Genomic DNA, 14,488 nt, shown 5'->3' on the forward strand with positions numbered 1-14,488 from the left:
AGATTCGAATCTCAGACATCATGATGACAACATCTCATGCACTAACTACTAGATCCATCCAAGAGAAGACCTCCGTCACCTAAATTGATACTATTGCAGCAAAAGGCGAAGCCCTCGCCCCCAGGGCCCCCACCGACCGGACCCACGGCCATCGTGAGGGAGGTAAATCGCAGCACCCGAGCTAGTATGGGACGGACCGGGTGGGATACAGGGATAGGGGATTTATTCCCCCGCTGCCACTGAATTTCGACCCGGCGGCCTCACCTAAATTGATACTATAAGTCTATAATTACAGGAGAGAGAGAGAGAGAGAGAGAGAGAGAGAGAGAGAGAGAGAGAGAGAGGGGCTGACATTAATACGAAGCGTAGCCCCCTCTACCGTTTTGCCCAGGGAAAGGAAAGGGACAGGACTTGCGACGGAAGCAGCAATGTCTGGCTGCTGTTGCTGTTGCTGCTGCTGCTGCAACTTCTCTTCTTCTATCTTGTGATGCTTCATTAATTCGTTTGGCTTTATCTTCCTGATTGACTCCTCAACTTGCTTGCTGTTTTGCATCATGATCAAATGATTTTTGCTCTGAAAGAGGCGTCTTCCTTGGTCAGTGGTCACAATAATATAATATAATATAATGAAGTTTTATGGAAAAACAGATAAAATAATATTATAATACAATTTTTATTTCAATATTATAACAACGACAAAAATGAATGTCTTATTTTATACACCTTTTGAATTTTTAATCAAACGGACTTCCACTATTGCCCTTTAGAATGATATAATTATCTTCCAATATAATATTTGATATTATTATTCTTTTATCATTTGCTCAAATCATCCAGTTGTAAGAATTAGATAAGTTAGTGATGATGCCCTTTTTTAGCTTTTTAGTCATTGAAGGATTGAGTCTCAATCATATTTTACAGATCCTATGCGAGACTAATTTGAGATTAGTATCGGATTGCAGAATTAAAGATTCTACCATATACAAATTTAAATTAACTAGTATATTAACTCAATAATATTTATCTTTTAATATCACAAAATTAAAGAGTTGAAATTTTCTACTACACTGCAAGATATAGATATTTATCGACGAATCTTTTCGTCGCTAATACATGTGTTTTGTCGCTAACAAATATTTGTGACGATAAAATTTTGTCGTTAGAATCGTCGTTAATTATAAGCTTATCATAAACACATATTAGTGACAAATTTTACAATTTCATCACTAATATTTTAGCTACGTGAAACTATTCGTCACTAAATAAAATTATTTCATCCAAAAACATTTGTGATGATTTAAATAATATCTTTGCTAAAATTGGGAGTTTAGAGATGACATAAATTATATTCATCGTTAACATCTTTGCTACAATTGATATAAATTCGTCGCAAACAGTTACGAGTCAGTGTATCAGATAGGTTACTGACGAAATATCATAATCTTGTCGCTAACATTACAATTTAGCGACGAAAATTAGTATTTCGTCACTAAACACTTTGCTACGATTTATTTTTACCGCTAAATAATCATAGTTCATCACAAAAAATTACCATGCATGGTTAGAGGCGAAATTGTATTATTTCGTCGCTAATAGTCATGGCTAGCGATGAAATCACCCGAATTCGTCGCTAACCACTATTTAAAAAAAAAAACATGTTCTTTTTTGTTTTCATTCATATATCCTGTATATAGATTTACAAACATATCAATCATCATTATTATAACAACAAATTCACAAATACACTAACAAATAACTCATACCTCAATACAAATATATAATCACAACATTCACAAATTAAATTCAAAACATGTTCACAGCCAAGAATTCAAACAACTTCAAAATAAGTTTATAATCAAAAATCCAAACTAGTTTAAAACAAGTCCAGAATAATATTATATTCATATCCAAAAGTCCACAACATCAAAGTTTAAGACTGAGAAAGAGGAGTTGGAGAGGAAGATGAATCATAAATCAAGAAATCCAATATTCCAAATGTTAATCGTTTAAGAATTTGTTCAAACATATCTTATCTTAATTTTATTGATGCAAACTCAGCTTGGATGTTTGCTAACTAAACTCTGGTGTTCGCTAACTTATCTTAGGTGGATTCAAGTATTCCACGTAATGCAACGTTAGTTGATCTGAATGAGGAGATGACTTCTGAAGAAGTGGACCTAACTGACTTTGGCACACTTCTAAGTCTTGTGATGTATGCAAACCGAGTACTGATAACCTAATACAAAATTTTGAAGATAATAAAACATATGACATGATATGATTATATTGAGCATCTATATAAGAGTTAAATCAATAGTAAATTAAATAGCAATCAAATAAGATGATTATGAATATAGACATACAAAAAAAAAAAAAAGATGATACTAAAATTTAGATATAAAAAAAGCATGAATTTGAAAGAACTTGAAAAGCTCTCCCAAATCAAAGTAAGTGACTGAGTGAATACAATGAGGAAATGAATATAACAATCTAATCACTATTTTAGTTGAAGATTCAATTTAATTTGAACATTTCGGGTATAAACTTACTATAAAGTTACTAGAGTCTTTAAATTCAAATAATAATAACAAGTCAACACTTGTATTCATGATTGATTTAAATACAACTTTAAAAGGAGGATATAAACTAATTGTACCTATTTATGCACTATGTTAAACAAACCATTATTCACTAAGAGTTATGGAAGTCTATAAGTTTTTTCAAAAGAAACTACAGATTATTATAGAAAAAGTGAAAACTATATTTGCAGTTATTAACCAATATTTTCGTGGACCTGATCAATTGAATTTGTTAAACATCACTCTTGTCATTTGCAATATCTTTCTTGTGTTTAAACATATATAACCAAAGGAGAAAAGGAGTACCAAATGATGATGACTCAAGAATCATCGGAGCAAAAGCCGATGAAGATACTAGCACGGATCGTCGGAGAAAAAACCGATGAGAAGATTAGCGCAGAGGAGAGAATCGTCAGAGAATCGCTGCAGCAGATCTCGCAAAGAAACGACAGAGGAGAAGGGAAGAATTAGGTTTTGCATGTATTTTTGCGACGAAACTTAAGAGCTTAGTGGTGATTTTAATTCATAGCTAATATATTTGCGACAAATTTCTAAAATTTGTCGCTAAAGTATAATTAAGTTTGCGACGGATTGTAATAATTCATCGCAAACATGTTCTTTTTTACAAATCAAAATAATTTGTCGCAAATACGTTAGTGGTGAAATGAAGAAATTTATCGCAAATGGTTTATTTTTGTGACAATTTAATATTTCATCGCTAATGCCATATTTTAGATACGAACAAATAATTTGTCGCTATTTTAATGATTTTTTGTAGTGCTAACACAATAAAAATAATAATATTCAATTTCAAAAATATTATTTTCGCTCACAAAATGATTCAATTTAAAGGCCAACTAAACAACTGATATAACATAAGTTATTGACACCTTTGATTCGAACCAGTACACTAAAACTAAAACAATACCCATTCAAAGACTCATCACTTTGTGAAAAAGAAACAATGAAATATTTTTGATAAAAACTAATTCAAACATAACTAAATAAATGTTTAAATAGTCTCAAAATTCTAACCCTAATTATGCAAATGATGAATATAACTTACATTATAAATAGTCCAAACGATAATAAAAAACTTAAAAAATTATAGACCTGTGAAAATACTTTAAACGGTGTTTTTTTGAATATGAAACTGGATGGTTATAAGTTTCACCCAATAATAAACTGTAGATCCCCAAAGATACTTTAATTTAATATATTATAGGTGACATGATTCAACTTGAGATAAAAGTTATGACCTCTAAAAACTTCTCCTGATCCTTCTAATCCTGCTACAATCCTACTCCAATTCCATTGGAAAAAATGATCCTATTCGATCCAAGACCGATTCGGTGTTTTGAAACATAGGATCATGCGATCCTACAATCTTGAATTACGATTTTGCAAACATTGGTCCCAACTTCGTAAAATTAAGGATAAACTTTTCTTAATGGGTAGTTGACCTAAAACACTGAGCTGACACTACTAGAAAAAACACTTTTTGAGACACAACAAAATATGTCTTAAATTATAAATTTGATGTCTCAAAATGTTTTTGAGACGGCTATGAGACAGTAATGTAGTCGTCTCCAATACAAGCGTCTCAAAAAAATATTGAGACAGCTGTACCGTCTCAAATGTTATTTAAGACAGTGATGAGACGGTTGTTCAATTGTCTCAAAAATATTTAAGACAGTTATTTTTTGTCTCAAATGTTATGTCTTATCTTGTGAAAAATAACTAAAGACACTAAATTAAGACGATAATGTGCCGTCTCAAAAAGAAGTGAAGACAGTAAATTGTTGTCTCTAATATTTTAATTTGTTAGATGCATCATTTATAACAAAAATTAATAATCTTAAAAGAACATTTACTATACAAATTAATCTAGATCCGATCCGATTTATTGAATTATCATTTCAAAACAAAAGGAAAAACTCTCTCTTCATAAATTAAAAGTGATATACATAGACAAAATTCTAATATTTTTTAACTTACAAGTTAAGACATAGGTTTCATGTCAACATTCATCCAATAATAAAAATATCTACATATCCATCATTAATTTGATAAGAAAAAAAAAAATTACTATTCTCATGAAAGTTACAGAAGAAAAAACATAAAGAACAACTCCTCGTCATCTGAAGATAACTTCTATAATCCTTCTTCATCATAATCCTGAACACTAAAAAAATTCTTATTAGAGATAAAGATGATTTAGAATATATATTGTTCAGAAAAATCAATAAACAAAATTGTTCAATAAGAAATCTCATCATTTAACACATAATCCTCTTTCTTGCAACTATATATATATATACACAACACAAATAGCCCCAAGTTAAACAAACCTCTTCATCTCGTAATAAGAAATGATGGGGTTCATGTGTTTATCAATATATTTGTGTCTTTCAAGTTGTTGCACCTGTAAAATAGATTTATTTACAACATAAAAATATGTACATTATATAGCCAAAATTGTTAATAAAACCAAAAAAACCTTGTGAAAATAACTACTAATGTACCTGTTGGTTACCCAATCTTTATACATGTAAAATAGTATTATCTACAATCTAAATAAAAAAATAGTGTATGTATATCAAGAGCTTCCTCACCTTCGGCGAGGTCTTCAAACTTTTGGGACCTGACGAAGGCAAATAACATAATCGAGCCTTCAATTAGCAGCCACTTTACGACCAACTTGCACAAATAGGGTCTTAAAGGTCTACTACTTACACTAATCGATAGAAGAGGTCACCTAATCAATGCTTGATGATGCTATAAGTGATCTTTTGACCATCAGAACCTGCTCCTCTCTCGACGGCCTAGTAAAAAAATAACAAAATATACAACAACTGTAAATCTTGATCCACGAGATTTAAAACATGAAGTAGTCTGGAAGTCTTGGACTACTAGTTGAAAAGTGAAACAAGAGACCAATATATGATTGTAATAGAAAATCTTGCGATAATTCAAATTATCTTGTGAGTTGTGGTTTGATAAAAAAAAGCTTCATAAATTTAGATGAGCGAGCTACTATTAATTTTAGCTTAGCTCAAGTATTTTGGACTAGTAGTTAGATATGATAGCTGGTCAGTTCTTTCATGTAAATGGTAAAATATATCATAAGCCGAATTAACTATCCCACAAATGCATGTGAGCCTATTAATGATACGGTCAGAGGAGGGTGAGAAGTGATAGTCAAAACAAAGAGCTTGGGCAAGGTGGCTTCTAACATATTTCTGGTAGGAACAAAACCTAGAACCTAGAACACACAAAAACTAGAAAGGTGGGACTGCACTGGTCCATTGGTGTGACTTGAGTTAAATGGATTATGTATGTATGTATTCTCTAAAATGACACGAATTTTGGTGGAATTGGTTCATTTCTATATAAGAACTTTCTAGTTACAAGTGTGCTTGAGATGGTACAATTTCAGAATGGGTGATCTCATAGGAAGCTCATCAACTTGGAGTCACATTCCATGTGGTGCAATTTTAGGATGAGTGATCTCTTGGGAGGCTTCTAACCTATATGCCATATTCCATCACAGGATAAAATTGTTAATGATGTAATAAAATGCTGATTAAACTTGACAATACTTCAATGTTGTTAGCACATGAAGTTACATGTCAGTCTGATAATGAAAGGGCACTATTATACTCGGAGGTCAACTGACTAATGTTGGGGTCACAATTGAGCATCAAATCAGAGCAACAAGGATAAGCTAATAATCAAAACAAAGATCATAAATTACTACAAATTAGTAGAATAGAGCAGATGAGTACCTGATTCGCCAAAGTGTTGAAGTGAATAATGTTACGCATCATCCAAACTAATTTGTAGAATGGGCAGAACTTGTCATATCTATTGCAGAAGTTGTTGATTGGCACTTGATGAGACAAAAACAATTATGGTAAAGTTATGCCAATAACTGATTGTGTCAAATACAACTTATGGAGTAAATGCATTCTGGGCAAGATAATCTTCACACAGAAGATTAGCAGTCTCCAAGGTAATCTTATCTGTTTCTGCAAATGCATCTTTACCAACTAGCTGCAGTACCAGAGACAAAAATCAAAACAAATTTTTATGTAGTTTGGTCTTTCATAACTAGATAAAGAAACTCCAAAAATCAAAATTTCCAAAACTATGTTAGAGGTTCCAAAAATGCATCATTTTTGGACATTAAAATACCATGTAAATTGATTTATTGTTTCATCTCTAAACATTGTTCCAAGTCCAATATCCTATATCAAAATCCAGAAAAAAAAAAAGCTGTCGGAGGCATAGTTTGATGTTAGAGGCATATATCCTATATAAACATAGAGCCATGATTACCTCTGGATGAATCGGCGCTCTGGTGTGGCCTGATCGGGCAACTCACGGGGTGGGCATGACAAGGCGAGAAGAAGAAGAAGAAGAAGAAGAAGAAGAAGGCAGTGGAAGCGGTGGTAGCGGCGGGCAGGCACAACAGGGCGAGAAGAAGAAGAAGAGAAGGCAGCAACGGCGGCGGAGGAAACTGCGGTGGAAGCGGCGGCGGTAGCGGCGGGAGGGCACGACAAGGTGAGAAGAAGAAGACGACGACGAAGGCGGTGGCAGCAGCGGCGGTGGAAACTACGACAACGACGATGGCATTTAGGTTTCGACGCGTGAGAATAGAAATTTAGGACTTAGTTTTAGTTTTGATAAAATAATTTATTTTCTAAAATATAATTATTAAAAAATATAATATAATATAATAAAAATTCATTTTAAATTTTAAAAAAATCTAAAAAAAATTTATATAATCATATAAATTATTTTCATATTAACTATTAATTATATTATTATTATTTTCTTAAATAAAATTAGATTAAGTTTTAATTAATATCATCATCCTCTCTCTCTATATATAATAAATTTATTATTTATTCTTATTATTATGGTAGTATTTTAGACATATCCATAAAAGGTTAGTATGTCATTAAATATTTAATATAATTTATTTTCATAATTCTTAAATTATACATGTTTAATCACAAATTATAATTAAAAATTTTAATTAAGTTAAATTTGTAAATGTTTTTTTTCTAATGTTATTATTGTGTGTGTACATCCACATCGCGATCGTTCTATGAAATGATATGAAATTAGAATAGTAGAGTCTGTGACGGTTATCGCAACCGTTCCAATGAATCATATTCAAGATAAATTGAGACAAATATTTTTTACCGTCTTATTTGAATGTCTTATATAATTATATTTTTAACCGTCTTTATTAGGTGTCTTATTAATTGAATTTGAGACAAATCTTAAATACTGTCTTAAATTTAATGTCTCAATATAAAATTTTGAGACATCTATTATTACTGTCTTAATTACTTAGTATTTGAGACAAATTTTGTCACTGTCTTAAACTTTTTGTCTCAAAAGCCTAGTTTTCTAGTAGTGTGATATACGTACCATAGGTTGTCCATTGTGAGTACTTTCTGATTTATCCTAATGGTCAATGAAAAATTTTCTTGGGGTCGGACTAGTCACCCTAAGGATTAGTTAACGTAAATTGAATACTTAGATGTTAATTAAAAAAAGAATAGTACAAGTTCATTTCATACTTGCTGCAAAATTATAGTTATTATAATGTTGTAGTAACGATTTTATAATTGTTGTCGTAGTCATAACAACTATGGTTCGTAGTTGCTTTAATATGAATGTCGTCGCTCTAGGGCGTAGCACAGACGGTGGACGTATGATATCTCTGGCGTAATGGCCAGGGGTCGATTTTCAGAAACTGACGATCTGTGGTTTACCCCACCATATACCCGATGTCTGTGTACCTATATTTTTCTCCCTTCATATCCGTGAGGTCGATACTAATGGGTCATTAATATAGCGGATCTATATTTTTTTAATATGAATATCGTCGAACAAGAGAAGTTTATATTTTAACAATTACAAAAATTGTAATTGCTACAACTTAAATGCTGTTGAACAAGTATGCATTCTAAATGTTATAAAATTGGTTCAGGATTTAATACATGTGGTAAGAAATAACAATATTGATCATTATATTTAAGGATAATTGTATCATTTTACAAGAAAACAAGTGGGATGAGATGTTATTTTAATTAAAAAAAACCCAACAAAAAAAAACAGTGTGATTTTGAACCTTATAGCAATTTCAAAATAACTACTATGATTTATTAAAATGAATTAATGAAAAATCCTATAAATAAAACACTTTTATATATAAACCCCAAAGAAAATGAGGGAGGATTACATCGCCCACCTTATAGCAATTTCGTCAGGACATGAATCTAACTTGCACTAGCAAAGTCTATATATAATTCTAAATTTATAAGTTACACACTTACATCAAAATTTGTCGACGGTGAGTAAGTCCTCACATTTTTGGAGGGTAAATAGATAGAACTCTAAAATTAAATATTTTATAAACGCATAAGTAATTTAATGTCATATGCTCCAGAGTGTTTGTATGTGTTTGGTTGATTATATTAAGTATTAAATGAACATATTAACGAGCTCATTGACTTGATAATAATTTTGAGTTCAATATCAAACTCAAGTGCAACTTGAATTTAAATGATTTTTTTAATCAAATAATTTATGAGCAACTTGAGGAATTAATGCACCCTGTCTTTCATTTGCCTACGAAATTGGGGTATTGAAACTTCATGTTTTTTTTTAAATTCAGATATCCAATAAATTCTTGGAGGGTTAGTACATTAAATGAATAATGGTATTTTCAGATAAAATTTTTGACCCAAGACTTCTAAAGCCAAAAAATATATTTTGTTTGCGTCTAATCGAGTGATTGAATAAATATTATCGTATATCAGTAATGAATTCCTATCTAATTGATTGTTAAATTTTTAATCAGTTGAAAGTAAATATAGTCGATTGCTTTTTAAATATAAATATTTTGTTTATTTGAATTGACAAATCGATATCCCTCCATTTTTTTTTTTCAAATTTTGAATCATGTTTACCGCTCTGGTATTGTAATCTTGAACCTATCGATCCTCCATGGTCCGTTCACCCGCACGTCGTTTGCGCCACGTACTTGTCGAGTAAGATTCTAACCAGTCAGATGGATGGCAAAGATTGGAGTATCGAATATGTTGACGAAAAGAAAAGGTAATTTCGTTCCTATCTCTTCTTCTACCTCTGTCTCCATCGGGCGAACGCCGGATCGTCCCAGAATCCTCTCCATCGTCAGTTCTTCTCGGCATGGCATCGACCAGAACTTCCTCCCTCCGGTACGATGCCGTCGATTCGCGTTCCTCCTCAGGCCCCTCCCCTCCCTCCTCCGATCGCAAGAAGTCCGGCAAGAACCTATCCTACTTGCGCCGTCTCATCGGAAATGGAGGACGCCAAGGAAACTCAGATCCTGTATCTGCAGCCGCGCCCGTGACAGAGAACTACTCTAGATCCCTCGTCAGGGCGCGGGATGCCAGGAACGGGCATAATAACTTTGGGAGCTTGGTGAAGAAGCTCATGGAGAAGCGAACTAACCCAAAGCTGGGATCGAGGGATCGCTTGGATCTGGTTGTTCCGGATGATAGGATAGTGGAGGAGCTCAAGAAGGGCGCCAAGTCCACGCATTTCTTGGGGTTATCGAAGAAACTTTACCAGAAGGGTGGAGCGGCGGAGAAGAAGGTGCTTACCGAGGTCAAGTCGAACACGCGGACGTTGGCCATGGTGCTGCGCAGTGAGAGGGAGCTTCTCGCACAAAACAAGGAGTACGAGGCAGAGGTCTCGGAGCTTCAGTTGCTTATGGAGGAGAAGAACAGAGAAGTAAGCACATCTACTTCAAACTTCACCTTGATCATACTAAAGTTAGGATCTTTTTTGGCATCATAGTGTCATTGTATGATGTGGCTGTATCGATTTGCTCCAAGAATTTTCATTATTTTTCTATGTGCAGATTGAGAAACTGAAAGACATGTGCCTGAAACAGAGAGAAGAGATAAAGGCATTGAAGGATGCTATACTCTTTCCGGACGTTATAAATTCGCAACTGCAGGACCTGCTGGAAGAGCAAGACTTTGAACTGAAACAGGCAAAGCACGTCATCCCAAACCTTCAAAACCAAGTCATCTCTCTTACTGGGCAGCTCCAGTGCCTCGCTGAGGATCTTGCCGAGGTAAATTTCCACCTCCTAAGTGATCTTATAGATTAACTTTTCTACAAGTGCATTGACGATTCTGATAGATGGAGGGAATAACCATTATATAATTGCTACTTAAAAACCAATCTCTCATTTTTTTGAGCAAAATGTTTGACAAGTTCAGAGATTAACTGTGAAGGTTGTGAAAGTGTTCATCAAAGTTCGGCATATAACTACTCAAGGTTGAAGGTTGTGAAACTGTTCATCAAAGTTCTATGGTCATTAATCTCACATGGACAAGTATGTCAGTTCATTATCTTTATACATTAAAATGATATTTAATTTCTAAATGACTACTCATTTTGGGATGGAATCAACTTTACTCCAATTCTAAATTTATACTGTGAAAATGAACGAAAGATATAAAAATTTACAAAACAAAAAGAGTTCAATATTTGGCATGAGTTGTAGATTTAACTTTGTGGCAGACTTGCTTATACAAAAACCTAAGAGGGAGCTTAATCCAAACGCAAATGCGAGAGCATTTAGGTGGTGCCATGGAGGGAGATATCATTGTATTTAAGTATATTTTTAAAAATTCTCGTTTGGAGGTGGAGCTAAGGGTATGGTTACTCTCATGGATGGCTATGATTCCACATGGGACAGAATTGTATAGGAATTATTGATCCTTGTTGTTTGTTTACCAAATGAAAAGTAGCGAAAGAAGATAAAGGAGGAAAAAGAAAATTACTTTGTAGCTCTTTATCTTTTCCTCCACTCGAGTTCACTATTCTTCATCGCTAGATGTCGTCTGATCCATCGTCGATCACTTGACTACAGTGCTGACTTCACAACCTCATATGGTCATGTAGTCATATTGAAGGTTTGCTGATTTAGAGCAGTGTCAAACTGAACTTACTGCTCCTTTAAGGCTTTCCCATGCAAGTGGATGAGGGGTGGTGGCAATGCTTGTTGGTCGGCAAGGTTGCTGGAGTGGTAATACTTTGGTGTTTGATGAAGGTCCCGATGACCTACATGAAGGTTCATTGTCAGCGATGACCTTCAAGAGATTGTCGACTTGGGCCAATCCATGAGCTGCAATAGTAGTTCCCTTTGGGTGCAAGTGCATCATAGATGTAGGAAGGGGAAGTTAATGTAGGAATTTGGTGTCACTTTGAAGATTTCACTGCTTCAACTCAATTTCTGCTAGAAGCAATCTGTGTCAAATTATTATCCATGAAAGTGGATTTGAGATCCTTCTGCCTATGCTCTCGTCAGCATAAATAAAGGAAGACATCTCAACTTCCATGTCAGTCTCCTAAAGTATTTCCTCTCATTGAGGTTAAATGGACCCTAAGAGATGGAGTTTAATCCTCCTATTCACTCCCTACTCTTTATCCTAGCTCTCAAGGACAATACTTCTAGAGGTGATGTATTAATTGTCTTTTTGAGTTTTATCCTCATTTTCATTTCCTTCTTTTTAACATGCCTCCTCAGGTCCAATAGTGTTAAAGGTGAAAGATTGTCTTTCATACCACGTTAAATGTGTAGACTCTTGGTATTTAAACACATTTTAAGAATCCCATTTGGAAATGTTGAACTTAGAGATTAAGTATCTTTGCCTTCTCACTTCCTTCTTTCTTTACAATATCCTTGATAACATAGAAAGGATTTTAATTATTCTTCCATCGAATACACAACACAATTATCAGCGTATATGAGATGATTAACTCCTTACTACAGAGTTTAGCAGATACATGCATAATGCATCTCATACCATACAGTATTGTCTCTCATAATTAAGAACGTGATCAATTTCACTGTTTGAAAGATTGAATCATCTAAAATTTGGTTATGGATTAATTTGCACCTGACTCTAATAATGTGTTGAAAGTAGGGATGGAAATGGGTACCTAATAAATTCATTGTTGCAGTACCCAATTCATTTAAATTAGGTCTGGGTACCCTTGTAATTAGGTTTGGCCTGAATTAAAATTTGCTTTAAATTGCAAGGACCTACATATTGTAGATGCTTAAGTCAATACTATAGTTTTGGTTCTTATATATCATATTTGGGTGGGTTTAGATGAAAGAACAAATATTTGATTTTGCCATCTGCAGACAACTAAGAATGCAATTGCACCAAAAGAGATATAATTCATTGATTGGAGTCATCAAGCTCTGTTCATGTACCAGTAGATTATAGTTTGATTATGGAGTAGAAAGAAATAACATCATATATTCTTTTGTTGTGAACTTTTATGTGATATCTTAGCACTTCATTTTTTTTCCTTCTTTCCGATGTTCTTATGTGAATTTAGTAGATAATCTTCTTAAGCATAAATGTTCATCCAACATGATCTAAATGAACAAAAAAATAGTGGAAAGAAGAAATAAGCAATGCTCAATTATGGTGTCAAGGATTCTGAGATGTCTCATAATGTACAATTGAATCATCGATTGGGAGACTGTATAAAAATTCTGACGAGTTATATAATGAATTATGATTAGATTAATCATGTATGAAGATCATACAGACATCTTTTAGGTGTTTGACTTTGTGATGATGAAATTTACTTTGTGATAACAGGTGAAGTCTAACAAATATGGTGTTAAAACGTTCTCAGTCGGACAACTAAACTCTCCAAGAACCCCAAAGTTCTATCAGGAGGCTGCTAACCGATTGGTACTCTTTGATCCTTTTACACGCCTCAAAATAGTTCAAAAATCAAACTACAAAGAAATTAGCAAACAAAAAGGGAAATAGTAGAAAATTTTTATTTCCTCGCTTTAGTCGATGCACATCATTATAGTAAACATTGAGAATACCTTTTTTTTTTAAAATTCTGTTCTTAAACATTGAGTTCCTTTCTATTAAAATAACTTTTGTGAAGGTAAATTTGATTCTCACACGGTTCCACAGGAATATAGCTCTGAAGATCATATTGGTTCCGAACATGGAAGCCCAGATGAGATGTTCCTCAAGGATTTAAACCCATGTTTAACTCCATGCTTTTCGAAAACAAAGTCTCAGGTAATAACCATGTCTAGAAATTGAAGTCATCTTATATTCTCTATTCAAGTTTATTTGTGCCAAAGAAATCTGGATTGGTTTCTGACTTGTGGTTGCACAATTTCTAGGAAAAAGATGAATTGATTCACGACGCTCCGGAAAACAATAGATCGTTCAAGTATAACACACAATTGAGCCCCAACATGCCTTGTGCTTCCCGTGGAGGAACACTGTCAAAGAGTTCAGAACATTGCCTGAGGCCTAGCTTGGTTAGCAACAGCTTAAAGAAGGTTTACAAATCAGATGAAAACAAAAATTTGATTGCAAAACCACGCCGCCCAGATCTTTCCTAAACTCGATGGTTTTCTCTTTTGTTGTTTGTCATCGTCTCTTCTTGTTTTCGAAGTATTTACAAGTTCCTTGTATTGTCACTGTATCAGCTGTGTGCCCTTGCAGATCTTGTATCGATTGACATATAAGGAATTTGTTTACGTGGATTGCAATTAGCGTGTCAAAAATGAATTTGATTTGCCAACTTGACTTGAATCGATATAAAAAAAATACTATAATTTCAGTTAACTTGATTATCTTTAGAATGATTGATTTAATTTTACAGAAATTTTTTATCAGTCATCAGGATAAATTAAGAAATGTATGTAGCGACTAATCTAGAAATTAGCATCTTTTGGTTACATTCTTCGTTCGAGAAAAAATTCTTATAAATATACTGTAGTTAGGGTTCAATTTTGAATTATGTTGAATTTTTTTGTAATATCATTATTT

At 33.5% G+C, this 14,488-nt stretch overlaps 1 protein-coding gene and 1 pseudogene across 1 annotated transcript; one reads left to right on the forward strand and one right to left on the reverse strand.

Annotated features, from left to right (window-relative positions):
- Nucleotides 1-4,509: 4,509 nt before the first annotated feature.
- On the reverse strand, nt 4,510-6,641 carry LOC121972972 (annotated as a pseudogene).
- A 3,070-nt stretch (nt 6,642-9,711) lies between these two features.
- On the forward strand, nt 9,712-14,240 carry LOC121971871. The gene is made up of 5 exons (XM_042523357.1): nt 9,712-10,379; nt 10,510-10,728; nt 13,283-13,378; nt 13,616-13,726; nt 13,834-14,240. The coding sequence occupies exons 1-5, from the start codon at nt 9,813-9,815 to the stop codon at nt 14,056-14,058; spliced, it is 1,218 nt and encodes a 405-aa protein (XP_042379291.1). The 5' UTR covers nt 9,712-9,812; the 3' UTR covers nt 14,059-14,240.
- The last annotated feature ends 248 nt before the right edge of the window (nt 14,241-14,488 follow it).

This window comes from Zingiber officinale, chromosome 4A (genome assembly GCF_018446385.1).
Source record: "Zingiber officinale cultivar Zhangliang chromosome 4A, Zo_v1.1, whole genome shotgun sequence".
Lineage (NCBI taxonomy): Eukaryota > Viridiplantae > Streptophyta > Magnoliopsida > Zingiberales > Zingiberaceae > Zingiber > Zingiber officinale.

Coding starts and splice junctions, on each gene's coding strand:
- LOC121971871 (XM_042523357.1), top strand. CDS start 9,813: ATGGCATCGACCAGAACTTCCTCCCTCCGGTACGATGCCGTCGATTCG. Junction 10,380..10,509: donor TGGAGGAGAAGAACAGAGAA/GTAAGCACATCT, acceptor TTCTATGTGCAG/ATTGAGAAACTGAAAGACAT. Junction 13,379..13,615: donor AGGAGGCTGCTAACCGATTG/GTACTCTTTGAT, acceptor ACGGTTCCACAG/GAATATAGCTCTGAAGATCA.